The 14,492-nt window shown below is 37.4% G+C and overlaps 1 protein-coding gene across 2 annotated transcripts; it reads right to left on the bottom strand.

The window, feature by feature from the left end:
* Positions 1–61: 61 nt before the first annotated feature.
* LOC146495233 (tumor necrosis factor receptor superfamily member 1A) lies at positions 62–13,479 on the bottom strand. Of its 2 annotated transcripts, XM_085147279.1 has the most exons (11): positions 12,705–13,479; positions 10,683–10,779; positions 10,451–10,576; positions 9,950–10,075; positions 9,781–9,820; positions 8,025–8,098; positions 7,420–7,539; positions 7,056–7,202; positions 6,413–6,450; positions 6,087–6,195; positions 64–2,353 (listed from the first exon to the last, which is right to left on the bottom strand). In XM_085147279.1, exons 1-11 carry the CDS (start codon positions 12,717–12,719, stop codon positions 2,013–2,015), a joined length of 1,233 nt encoding a protein of 410 aa, XP_085003405.1. In that variant the 5' UTR covers positions 12,720–13,479; the 3' UTR covers positions 64–2,012. The 2 variants fall into 2 exon arrangements, with proteins under 2 accessions (XP_085003404.1, XP_085003405.1); XM_085147278.1 differs by lacking the exon at positions 12,705–13,479 and having other exon boundaries at positions 62–2,353; positions 10,683–11,328.
* Positions 13,480–14,492: the final 1,013 nt, after the last annotated feature.

Here is a 14,492-nt window from a genome sequence, read left to right as displayed (position 1 = left end):
TTCACCTGGTTAAATAAGTACAAAACCTTTACCTTGTAAAAGAAGTGTTGCTTACACTGCATAGCTTGTTATATGACGTGATATTATTTGCGAGATATAGGTGACAGTAAAGGCCAACAAGTCATTTAGAGCAGTTTCAGTTCTGGTAATCTTTCATTTATTTATTTATTTATTTATTTATTTATTGAGAAATACTGGAAATTCCCTTTTTTGGCAGGTGACACTGGTGTGGTTAAAAACATGGCAAACACATGCTGATGTGCAGCCTGACAGCAGAAGAATAATGCTATAAATTTTGAAGCTGTGGTGCTGCATGTAAACACATAAAGTGAATGTCGTCCTGTAAGGGATCTGTTATTTTTCCATCCAGTAACTATGAACAATATAAGGCAGCTGTTCTTTGTGCTTTTAGCCCAAATTTGCAATTCATGCGATGGGTGTAATCCAACTCAAGAATAAAAGCTCTTCAAGTACTGTGCTCCTATTTTCTTTGTTGGTGGTTGGGGGGGCGGGGGGGCGCTTACAAATGCACGCCAGCTGCTGCGGTTCAAACATACAGTCCATACTCCCACCTTGTGGCCAAACATTTTATTCATGACATATACATATACAGGTGACATTTTGACTTGGGGTTTTACAGTAGCACGTTTTCATAACAGTGTACCACTAAAGACCACAATGAGATGAAAAACATTAAGATTTTCACTTTCAGTTTATTCTGCACCACACAAATATTCATACAAATGGATCATAAATAAAAACAAAACAATTATACTTTAACATACACTTCCCAGTTATACATATACAAATATTTATATCTCAGGGAAAGTGACCTACATTCCCATTAAAACTTTATTAAATAAACATCTTAAACGGGAAAATCCAAGACCTTTACTGTCAATGAAGTATAATGACACACACACATAGACACACAAAAAAAACCTCTCAAAGTGAGATACCCAAACACCACAAGTGAGAACCATCCGTTCAAATGGAATATGTGTGGTGAGGAAAAACCCAGCATGCTGAACACTGACACCATTTAGTTGCAGGAAACTGAAAAACTGACGTCCTTTGGGGATTTCAGTTTTCTTCCTTTGCAAGGGTGCACAATAACAATCAGTGGCTGAGTTGTTATACCAAACGAGGGAGACGTCTGCAGCTGTGCTGCACAAACATCCCAGATGTGCACGGAGTGATCACGCACACGCACAGTTTAAAGATTCAAACTGAAAAAGTCTGTCCTTTGACAAGTCAAAGGGGGGGGGGGGGGGGGGGGGGGGGAAGAAAGAAATCTCAAGCACAGACTTGTGGAGGTAAAACAATTACGTACACTACACTAAGGAAGTGCAACTTCCTTGCTTACCCTTTAAGCACAAACACCTCCCAGTTATGCATGTACATTGCAGTACTGCTGTAAAACCGCAGCCTCCATTGTTGGCATTTAAGAGGCACCACACAAAAAACTGGAGGTTACATTGTTCTAAACAACTTTTTGGCAGCAGCCATTAGTTAAGGGAAGGGGACTTCCCTTAATATCTTTTTATTTATTTACTGTCTCCACCTACTGTAGGCTACAAGAATATTACGAGTGTGTTAAGAGGTGTTATGTGGTTCCTAAAAATGCTAATGATGCTCTTGAGGAAGTAACCTGATGTTCGAAACTGCATTTTGCACTGCTACAAATCCATTATTTCATATGTTTACATTCAACATTTTAGGTTTCTGTCTTAACATGAAATAAGGGTCCACTTTTTTTTACATTCCAGCTTACCAGATGTTTTTATTTGGCTTTAATCTACGTCTGCATTACTCAGTACGTGATATTTACGACATTGTTCCAGGTTTCTAGGGTTGTACTATATGGCTACAGATCGTAATGTCCTTTCCAGCGAGTGTCTAGTCTTTCACACCAGCGTCCATGGCTGAATAATTTATGTTTGCAGTCGTGTTATAGATAGCATTACACTTGTGCCGCCAGGTACAGCCTCAGTTGTCCCGCACTGCTCCATTCAAATGGCTGTGAGCGCCTGTCTGTGGTCAGGCGTCCACTGCAGCTGTTCCAGGCTTTCCTGGAGCATCTGTGCACAGCCAGATAATTCCATGTAGTGTAAGGCTGAGAAAATATCACTGAGTTTGGAGGAAGCGTGCTGGCTCCACAGCCTCAGCATCTGGTACTGCTTCTCCATGGAGCCGAGACTGAAACCAGTCTCCATCTCGACTCGTGCCATCTGCTGGTCAGTCACCTTAAGCAGACGCAAGAACTCCTTCCACCTATGCAAGGGCACCTCCTTGATGATCGCGTAGAGGACGATGGCCGGCCAGCGATCTGCGTGGTCATTTCGTCTGGCAACTGGAAGGAGAGAACAATTAACAGTCAGAGGACACAGGGCACTCAGCTGCTTGTTTTGCGTTAGTCTGAGGTTAAAATAATCTGTATTTATGTGAAATAGAGCATTTGCGCAGCAGTTCACCTCCTGTCTCAAAAAAGTCAATTTTGCTGCTTCTAAGAGCTTCCTGTTTGTGACTTTGTTTGTCACTAACGTCATCCATTTCCACAATTAGAGAAACTAATGTGATAATCAGTGATAACAGCAAGTGGTTTTTTTAAATGTTTTTTTTCCCCTTACACTGGACTCACTGGTAAAAACTTTGGTCATGTTTAAGATCAGCATTGTTACAGTGTGCAGTACTGTGCAAATGTCTTGAGCCATCCATCATATCTTTATATTTTGCAAAGAAAATAGCAAAGAGGTGCAAATATCCACAGAAATGCATTAAATAAGGGCAAAACAGAGTTAATTTGTTCTAATGAGCTTGAAAGTCAAGATTTTGTGTGACCACCTATATTATCTTACACAGCCCGAACTCTCTTAGGTATGCTTTACTGCACTTTCCTTAACTAGTCTTTGGGAATAGTTCCCCAGGCTTCTTGGAGCACATTTAAAGCTCTTCATTGGCTGCTTTTCATTCCGTTCTCTGTCACTGCTTCAATAACTTTGATGTTCAGGCTCTAGGAAAGCCGATCCATGACCGATGGCCTTCTACTACGTGTTTTTCTATCCAGTATGCCTTTATTGCAATAACAGCGTGTCAAGCTGCGTGGACAACAACTGAAAAAAAAAAATTTTTTTTTGCTACATTGTCTCTAACGTGTTAACACAACACTGATTCATTCCTTGAGTGAGGTGTCTTTTTTATGCTTGAGTGAGTCATAGGTCAGTGTGAAGTGGCAAAATAAACAAACCAAAAAAAAATCCTCGGAAAATGATCAGAGTGAGAATGAGTGAAAAAGCAGCCAATGTCCAAAGACAGAACTTTGAAAGACCTTCAGAAAGCCTGGAGAACTACTGGTCAATACTGCTTTAAAAGTCTGGCTCCTTGGAAGCAAATATATAAAGAAATTAGGCATAATTCAAGACTTTAACTCATGATTTGTATATACTGACTCTAATATAAAGCTTTTGTTAATGATTCAGTGTACACCTTGTAACAGTCACAATTGTGTGGTGTCTCGTTAAGACAATTTAAGTTAATGTTTAGTGATGTCACAAGTATGCGTCACTGCTCTCTGTAGAGTCTGGGAGAAAGGTGCTTGCGCATGGACGTATGGACTGACATGGACCTCATATATTTACCTTCCTAATTCAAAGTAATGTCACAGGTTGTAGGAACACTGTGTTTCATGTATGATAAGGCAGCAGCTGTTCAACCGGGCCTTGTAAGGCAGGTGATGAGTGTATCAATTAAAGGACACCACTGTGGAATTCCCAGTGCCAGTGTGGTCGTGAGGTTTTGACTGTCCTGCTGAGCGTTTCTGCCGCCTCCTCTCAACCACTGAATACAACCCACGTTATAACCTCCAACCAGCATTATGGCATACTCTGGAAAACTAATTAATTAATTAAGTAATTACTAATTAAGTAATTCAGAAGATATACAGAGAAATTTGACCAAATTATATCAGCACTGGTCTGCTAAGTGGAAAAGCTTTCTCACTTTGTAATAACAGGACAACAACAGTCAAGAGACGTAATGACACAGAATACACAACGCGAATAAAAGTCCCATTTCAAGCTTATGAAGAGGAGAACAGAGCATAATCCTCACCCCAGTTCAAACAGCACAAAACTAAAAAACTGGTTTTGATCTTAGCCGTGAATGCCAACAACAACATGACCTCACTAATGACTGCAGTTGTATTTAAAGCACACCTACAGGCTTGAAAGGCTTACATTGAATATCAGGAGTTTACCATATGACACAGTTAACAGGCACATGTGTTCACTATCTGACTTGCCATTTGACTTAATGTCACATTGCTGACTGATGCGAAAGAGTAAGAACGCTCTATTTTCTAGTTTCCACCTCCACAGATGTGGTTCTGATAAACACTATGGTGAACAAGAAGAGATGAAAAAGTAAAAACAACAGCACTTATAGATAGTATACGGCACTTCTATCAGATGGAAGAAACTGCAACAGCGACATTTTTTTTAATTTTACTAATATAATTCAATTAAACAATTTAGCAGTAGCAAAATAGCGCTTCCTTTTAACAACACAAGCAGACAAGCAGGTATTTGAAGGGGTAGCTATTCTCCTTAAAGCTTTAGAAATATTGCTCGTTTAACGTTGATGATATTTGATATTTTTAGTTTTTTAAAGTTTGTCTTTTTCATTCATCTGCTTGGATCACACTTTATCTGAAAGCATTTGTTAAGTAGTGAAACAATGAAATTGAAAAAAAAAATGTATGCCAAATGCCTCTTTTTCTGGCTACGACCTACTGTCTACCACCTATTTAGGTGCGTCATAAAAACATGTGTCACTGATGATAAATGCTAATAACTTTACTGGAAAACTCAATGCTGAACACTTCCTCTTCTACAACTTTTCTCGCAGTTTTCACATCACTTATCTCAAACATTTACAGCCAAGCCCATCACACCCTCCAGCATTCAATACCTAAGTCTCACTTCGGATGAAGTCCACAGTCATTTAAATGAGGGGAGAAAGTTGAAGCGCTACCAACAATAGGTTTCACCTCCTCTCTAAATAAACAAATTTCTTAAGTAATTCAGTGCAGCAGCATGCACCATCTCTACTGCTCACCACAGAAATAAAAAAAAAAATCACACTGTGGTGTGTGTATGGAAGCAAGTTCTTAAGCAACTACATTATTTACCCAGCTTGTGCTGATTGGCCTGTTTTAAACTCCTAAGTGACCAAAAGATAACTCAGCCTTATAGTGTGTACCGTATAAACTCATTTTGACTTGTCCTGAAGGACGTGATGCAATGACCCTAATCTTCTATCCATCTATCTAAATCTATATCAATATATATATATCTCTATCTATATCTATATGTATATAGGGAAAGAGAGAGATATTTTTTCCTGCCTACTTAAAGGATATAATATATACAGAAATGAATAAATGTTGTTTATCCTTTTATGAGTCATATTGTCTCTGAAAATATGACAAAAGCTTCCTTTGCACTTCATGTGTAAAAATATCTATAACACCACTGAGTTTCATTTGGTACCTGGTGTTCTTCTTAGCTGATAATCCCATGATTCTAGTAACATAACTAGTATTTCCTGGGATCGTAGTAGTAGAAGTAGTAGCAGAAGAAATTATTTCCTGCTAAAATGTTGCAGATAAAGTCACATTTATCAGTTTTATATTACCAGTTATGTCTTAAACCATAAATCGTTACATTTACCCTAAAGTGCAATACAATGGAAGCCTGTGCTGAAGGACAGAGAAGGATTTCGTCTGTGAATACTTAATACCGAATGACAGAAAAAGAAATGCAGACTGTTTGATTGTTGGCTGTTCTTGAATTTGAGGTTTTTTATCCTTCCTCACTGAAGTCCTATTAAAAGTAAGGAATATTTTAAACACTCCTTACGTTGGGAATGAGGAAATGACTTTTGAGACTAAAATAAAGTTTTCCGAGAATTCTGCAGGGGGTGTTTTTGTTTTGTTTTTTTAATTAGAAATCATCAACACATAATTATCAAAGTCCAGTATTTTGCATGCCGTGCATGTTAGCAAAAGATCAAATACTCAGTCTTACCTATCTGGCCATTGACTGGCACGAGAGGGTTGATGTGGGTTGGATGTTCTGATGTGGCTGGACTCTGATTGAGAGTCAACATGGGAGTTTCCTCAGACACTGTAAGCGTCTTGAAAGAACAAACAAGACAGCATGAGTACAAACTTTGAAGTGCATGACAGGGATGACCAAAACTTTCTGCCTTTCTTGTGTGCTAATTATAAGCTAATGAGCTAATTATCTTGATGAACTATATACAAGAAATTCTTACTGTGCACCTACAGTAAGTGTTCCTGCCTAGATTGCTATCTTTAAAGAAAACGAATTGCATGAAACTGAGCACAAACCAGTGTGGTCGGGTTACTGCCTTGATGACTGGGTTGTTCTGTTAAAAAGGAAAGGAGATATTATCATCGAGTTTCCTGTCTGTTAGTCAAGACATGTTCAGTCACTAAGGCACATTTTTAAAACAGAACAAAATATGGATATTCTTCTATTTAATGCACAACTGGACAGTACATTTCACATTGTGAGGAGTAACATGAGAAAATTTGTCTTTGGTTGCGAGGTGTCATAGTAGCTTAACTTCCCAAAGGTCATAACTTTGATATTAGCCATATGAAAACTACTTGAATGTCTCCAGTCAATATCTACCAAACCGCTAAGTGCCTGTACTGTTTACTCTATGTACTGTATATTAATGCTCAGTGGTAGTTGTAGAAATACTCTGATGAATAAAAGTGATTGTTCAATTCAAAGCACTTGAAAAATAGTAAAAAACCCTGCACTGAACAAATTACAATTAGGCAATAGAAAAAAAAGGACTGACAAAAGTAACAAAGGTAACATTTAACCTTAAGGGTCAAATTTGTGCCATTACGTTTTAAAGACGATGAAGTTACACAAATCTCATATGAAGTGCAAACATTTCAAACGTGTACTTAAATACAACGCACAGGTACTTTATTGGATTTATTTACTGCAGATTACCGTTCTGGGAGACTTCAGCCTCTTTCCTCCTCCTCCAGCAAAAACTGTCTTTGTGTTTGAATATCTTCATGGTGCAGATCAGCAGGAACCATGAGAGCAACACAAGGCTAATCACGAGAATCGCAAGAAAAATTCCTGCATTCCCCGCTGTGGACACAAAGACACACTCCACATCAATAAGTTCTGACATAAGCATATTATGTCTTTATCCTCCATGTAAATTGGATAACAATCAGAGGCTGCTAAACCTGCTAAAATGTCCATAGCAAGTGTGATACGTTCTAAAACTAAACTACAAAACCAAGCTCAGTAAGTTAATGTATCAAATGTGTTGTTAAAATATAAAACGAGCGCTAATGGTTACGTGGAATTTCTGTTATATCAGGATTTGATGGTGTCATGAAAGCCTTGGATGTTGAAACAAGAGCTTTGTTTGTAGAGGGAGTTGAAGTTGAGGCTGGTGTAACAGTTGTAGACATCAATCCTGTCGTACAATTAAAAAAAAAGAAGCAAGTTTGGAATTACTTCTCAACATTAGTGGGTTATATAATGTGATGTAATCTTCTAGTATACACGGATAGACAACACAATGCGTTTGCATTAACATACTTTAAGAAAAATACAGTTTTAAACTTTATTATTTATTATTCTTGGTGCTGGTGCATTTAGTAATCTGGCTCTGAGAGCCTCAGTCGTGTTTTTTTAAGTAGTTGCAGATCAAATCTGAAGTACGGTCAGGAGGACTTTTTTCCATTCTTTTAAATAGAGCTGCTTTATCTCAGCAATATTTTTGGGATGTATGGCCCAAAAAGCTTGAAAAGCAAACCCACAGTATCACATCTTGTTTTCAAATCTCCTTTTCCTAAAGATCTACTTGAATGCTTAGGACTCATTGTTTTTGCTGGCTCTCCTAACCTTCAGAAGAAGTCAATCAGACAAAATGACATACATAATTAAAGATTCACTTACTTTTGTTTGCCACTGTGGTTGGAGACACAACTGGAGTTGTAGATGGATTTGTCGAAGCTGTAGTATTCGTTAAACTATAACATAAAAAAACAGTATAGAAATCATCTGACAACACATATTTATCCTGACATTAAAAGCTAATGAAGCACCAACACAGACAGTTATTTCTCCTGTCGTGTGTAAAAATGCATTCCAACATTAATCTGAGGTCCAGATTCAGACTGCATAATTCAAATTAATATATCTGCAAAAGTCAGTCTGTTAGTTTAAGCTCTCCTCTGTGTGCTTGCTTGCAGTGACTTATAGAGAGACTAAAAAAAACTAATCAAAGATTTTTCCATTGAAGGTTGACGTTTTCTAGCAGCATTGGAAAAACATTCAAACATTTTGCAGCTAGGATGACCCCAGTTTGAGGAAAGCAATAATATTTGTGTGTGACTCCGTGGGGACATGTTAGCAATGTTTTGAGGTAGTCAGAAATTACCAATAACAGGTTACCAGATTTAGATTTAGTTTATTATGTAGAGGGCAAATTAATGACATTTAAAAGTAACTTTTCCAAGTAAATGTAAGGATAAAGGGAAGGCGAAGCTATGTTCTTATCATGTAGTCCTTATATGATCCCATATTTCTCTTTATGTTATTTCAGCTGATCTGTCTGTTTGCATTTCAGTAGTAGGGATGAACATTGATTTTTGAGTGGGTTTTTTAGCAGACAATTCTATCATTGTCAGCTAATTGTCATTTCATGCTATATTTTTCCTAGTGCGAACCTGAAGCATAATTATATCCAAAGAGGCAAAAACGCGAAGTGAAATAAGCTTCCCTTTATTTTCTTTGTGGTTGTTTCAGTCTTTTCCACTAAAAGTTGGATGCCTTGTGACTTTTTGGTGGTGTCTTTCCCTGATGGGAGTAGCATTAGAAATTGAAAAATATTAAAAAGCCTTTCCCCCGTTCTTCACACAAGCTTAGTAAAAGCCAGACTTTTGCAAATCCTTTGCACTTGCACTTTCACTCAGTGCAAATGCAAATCCTTCAGAGTCAATCGATATGTGGGACATCGGGGACAAAGTCCCACATAATAAGAGACATCTTGTGACTCAATTTGTATCCTTAAAAAAGACATTATGGTACAGTGATCAGAAGAAATGGTTATAGAAATGTAAAGGTGGATGTCCAGGGGATCTGTCTATTCTTTAATACAAATGTGTAAAACTGGAAAACAGTGCTTGAAAAGCAACTCTAACCTGCCTATTATCAGGACTTTTGTCATCTGCATGCATGTTATTTAGCACAGGTAGTCAAGGCCTCAGTCAAACCACAGGAAATATGGGAGGGGGAGAGAAATTTGTAACCATGTTTCCTCCATTCTAACAAAAAGCCAACACGTCCCCTGCTGAAATCAGGCCATGTTTAACTCAACCACAAACATAGTGTAGATCACATTTTAGTTAGCACTGACAAATAGTTGCCATTTATCTAGAGTAAGTTAGTGGCCCTCTAAACGTCACCAGAAGTTGATACACATTAAACGAACAAACATCACTGAACAAACACTGCAATTTTGGTGCATACCTGTAGACTGTATTCACATACAATACAGCGTAAGCTATTACCACAGTAAGTATATGTATTTTATATCATTGGCGCTTTCATTTGCAGTTCTGTGTGTTCTTGTCAGTCTGTTGCGAACAAAATTTAAGCACACTGTCTATGTTTTTTTGTTTATTTTCTGTTACATTGTAAAGTCTTCTACCTCCGGGGGGGTAGGCACGTCGTGTTGTAGTCAGCATTCCCTGAAAGGAACATAAGAGTGACTGTGAATGTAGGAATTTAAAGTGAGATTGTTATTATATTAGAAAATGAATCAGTTTGGCTGCAGTGAATATCAATCTAATGCTTTAAAATCCTTTGAGGTTACTTACGTGGGCAGTGCGGGCAGGAACATTTTGAACATTCCCGTGAATTAGATCCTGAATTGTAGTATCCCTCCATGCAGCCACACACTGTGTTCCTGTTAAAGGTGCAGGGCTCTATTACCACCTCATCATCTGGGGAAAAAGCAAAATGCAGTGTTTTCATCTCAGTCCAAATAACTGAAAAAGCAGTCCCGATAAGGCCGTGGGACCACATGTTGTTTTCTACTGTCACATTCTTTTCATCAATTAGCACATGAAATGATTTTTCCAAGTTCTGCTTCAATATTTTATGTGAAACTCAGTTGAAATGTAAACAAAAGGAATCAATATGTTAACGGCGCGCTCAAACTGGTACGCACACAAATTCACGTGTTGTTGTTACAGTGCAAGTCTCCATGTAAAGTGAATACTCAAACTGGCACTGATGTTATTAGTGAAATACAGTTACTATTATATTAGGACAGACAGTATGTGTAGCAGCAAACTGAAAATGAGCAGGATACTTACGATCACATGAGTGACACCGAAGACATCTCTCTACATGGTTTTCTACCTCCGTGAATGTGCCATGCTCACATTTCTTGCATTTGTACTTTTTAACTTGATCATCACAATTACCAACTTTATGATATCCTGGGAAAGACAGAGAGAAGGAGAAAGGTAATGAGTTAATGTGATATTTCCACAACGACTTCACAAAGGACAATAATTGTCAATAATAATCCTATGTATATCTTACCAGCTGGGCATGAATTGTAGCACGAATCATTAGTTTGTTCGATCCCCTCAGTGTGACTCTGTCCACAGGAAGTCAGTGCAAGCATCAGTGGGAAGACCTGAAACAAAAAAAAATGAGGTCTGAAGATCTGAGGTGTTAAATGAGGGTTAAGGTGCTCGTGTGTGAGCAGGACTGACATTTGATCACAGAAGCTGAAACAAAATGACAGAAAGAGTAAAAATAATTGACTCTCATCAAGTCACTGGAGAGGAAAAACGTTTTAATTTGCATATATCATCAAAGAGGAACATGTTCATTGAAAATGTAAATGTTCCACTGCCATTAAAGGTTCAACACATTTTCTGAACTCTAGCATGCACATCGTGCAGCAGACAGTTGTTCTACCAAAGCAGAATGACAGAAAAAAATATGCCAAGCAGATCAGTGCAGACTTGGTCCATTTTGAAGACAGAACGGAAAACATGTCAGAGTATTTGGACCATCCTCCACCCAGAGCTAATGAACTAAGACTCTTCTTGACCATCAGAGTTCTCACATACATGACGCATATTGCAAACCTCAGTCCAAAAACATCCTCATTTCCGAAACTTCCCCGATACATACTGGTGAGATATGAACCTGATTGATTAATAATACTACTGTTAGTAGTATACTACTGTTAGTATATATATATATATATATATATATATATATATATATATATATATATATATATATATATATATATATATATATATACACACATACATATATATATATACATACATATATATATATATACACATATATACATATATATATATATACATATATATATATATATGTATACATATACATATACATATATACATATACATATACATACATATATATACATACACATATACATATATACATATACACATACATACCACAGAGTGAAAAAAATATTCTCTCTACAGACGTCCGACACAAAGGTCAAATATTTCTGACTCGTAGGTGAGTGAGAAAGGTTCAGAAGAGGAAAACAGATCATATAAATAATATAACAACCCTGCCCCACAGATTTGACCCCACAGAAAAGAGATAAGTTGGAAAACTGTTGAGCGATAGGAAATGACAGGTCAGGGAGCCCGGTGCTACCAGCTTACCGGACTATTCTTCCAGTTTTACACACTGTGGGCTTCTTCATCTTCCTTTTCCTAAACCCCAAAACACTTATATTTATGGATGCTGGCTGCCCAATAATAACACATAAAACAAAGGGAATCCTTCTGCTAACATTTCCCCTACATTTGTGATTATTTAGATCCCTGAAATATAGCTTGCAGTATTGTTAAAAGTTCTTCATCTGTGACTCTCCTCTCATTGTTGTGAGTTATTGTCTATTTTCAATTGAGTGATTTCAGTCTCTCAAAGGTAAACCTTAAGAAAACTATTGGCCGTTGTCTTTACATTTATTATTCATTTATTTATTTATTATGACAAGAACCTTGCGATCTTTAAGGTGGGTAAATGTGAATAATCCAAAAAGAGAAAGTAAATAATCATTAGATACAGCTCATGTAAATGTATCAAGTTATTAAACGTCACGGTCTCACTGCACCCAGAGCTGCAAGACCACAAAAGATAATCCCAGTAATCTACAGAACTTCTTCCCTTCATTTATCCACATACAACTACATGTCACTACAGCCTTAACGATTTTCGCAGCAACTAACGTACATACGCTACATATGGAGCTCTTATTACCAACAATAAAAACAGAGAAACAGTGAGGATGTACACTAGCTGTAGTCATGGCAGCAATGAGATTTACGGCCACTCAAGAATATACGCAGGAAAATATTACAAATAATCATAAATATTTATCTTGCAGTCATTAAGACATAACGTTTGCTTCCTCTAATCCAAACATAATCTTTTCCGATAGTTCCCATCACAATGAATAATGAAAATCCACTCAGAGGAAACTGCATTAAAGCACCCTTGAAATTAAACACGCAGATAATCCAGATCAAACCTATGAACAGAATTACTTACCAAGACAAGGTTCATTTTGGGAGAGCAGGCAGTGTGGAAGTTAAACAACCAACTTATGCTGAAATTCACTCATTTGAAAGCAAAACAATGTCGTTTTCAGCAGCAGGACGAGGCACTCTGACTGAGCTGAGGTGTAGATTTCCTTTAAAGCTGACTCAAATGAACGGTTTTAGGAAGGCTTTGTTTGTGCGAGTGTGTGTGTGTGAGTGTGTTTGTGGGTCAGGGCTTTCAGTTCTTTGGAGTGTTCAGAGAAGTGTTGCGAGAAACAGGAAACAAAGTCAGATGTAACCACCCACCCCTTACAGACACATGCATACGCACATAGTGACAGTGTAATTCCACTGAATCTCAGTGATAATGATGTGGTTCAGACAAAAGCCCTGGTGACATACATGGGGATATTTCACAAGCTGGACAGTGTGGTTAGATCTTATGGTGGTGCGGAGTGGGGCATGTAAGAGGAGGTGTTGTACGCCGTGAAGGTGTTGGCCATGTTACCGGCTCTAAAGTAACCTACTTTTCATTCAAACTTCAAAAGAAGAGAGAAAAAAGAAGGATGGGACCACAGCGAGAATCAAACAAAATGTGGTTAACTCAGTTGTTTATCATATCAGAGGAGAGAATATTTACTCTTCCTCTTTTAATCCGACATATAAATCTACACCGGTCACATTTTATTGGTTCACAAATTCTGTTCAGTGCGTGTTTTGACAATTTAACTGAACTCCACACTTATGTAAAGGACTGAAAAAATACACCAAAAAGAAGTATACAGGTTTAAAAATAGAATTTATAATCCAAAGGAATACATTGTTCATATGGCATGGTGTGCTGACTAAGACTTCAGTGTAAATCAAAAACCACAGCCTAGCCTTTTTCAAGTTTGAGAAAGAGCAATGCAATATCAGGCACAGAAATAAAACAATGCTTTCCAAAATAAATCCAGGAGCTATCAGTGCATCAGGCATTTGGCTTCCTGCTGTAGACACAAAGACACACTGATGTAAGGATGCTACATTCAAAAAGGGGGAAATTTGAGACTTACAAAAATATCCAAAAATATCCATCTCTTTTATAATGTGTCAATACATTTGATCTAATGAGTCATAAAGCGCTGAGGTGGGAGTTAAAAAAGACTACATGAGCAGTAATAACCAGTGTTGGTCAAGTTACTTGAAAAAGGTAATCAGTAACTAATTACTGCTTACTTCTCCAAAAAAGTAATCTCATTACTATACTGATTACTTAATTTCAAAAGTAATTAATTACTTAGTTACTTAGTTACTTTTTAAAAACACGATTTACAACCTGAATAGGTGATAAAGTGATAGATCTTTCAGCCCAATTCTACTTTTTCTGCATAATCTATCATACAAAATGTAATCAAATGGAAAAGTCTCTTTTTTTTAACTTGTTTTACTAGTTTTAATCTTTTAACTTTATGCATCAAGCAAAAATTAAATTATATGCAACATTCTCTGACTGGAAGAAATTTGTTTAACATTTAAACCTATTTTCTGCACATTCCAGCACATAAAATAAAAAAAAAATTGTGTTTACACTCAGTCTTTCAAATAGATGCAAGTAAAACAGCAGTAAATTAAATAACATCAAAGACTAGAGGTCCTGTTGCTCTATTTTCACCTGTAAAGCAGGAGTGGGGCAGGCGGAGGTTTACCCTGGTGCAGGTGTGCCGCGGCGGTCAGTGGAAGAATCCGCGAGTTTCTCTGTGAATTTCCCATTACGTCGTAGCGCACTCAGTGCTTACTTGGAAGTTTAGGGAAGTTT

Source organism: Neolamprologus multifasciatus, chromosome 20, assembly GCF_963576455.1.
Source record: "Neolamprologus multifasciatus chromosome 20, fNeoMul1.2, whole genome shotgun sequence".
Classification (NCBI taxonomy): domain Eukaryota; kingdom Metazoa; phylum Chordata; class Actinopteri; order Cichliformes; family Cichlidae; genus Neolamprologus; species Neolamprologus multifasciatus.
This window is presented reverse-complemented; position numbering and strand designations above follow the sequence as displayed.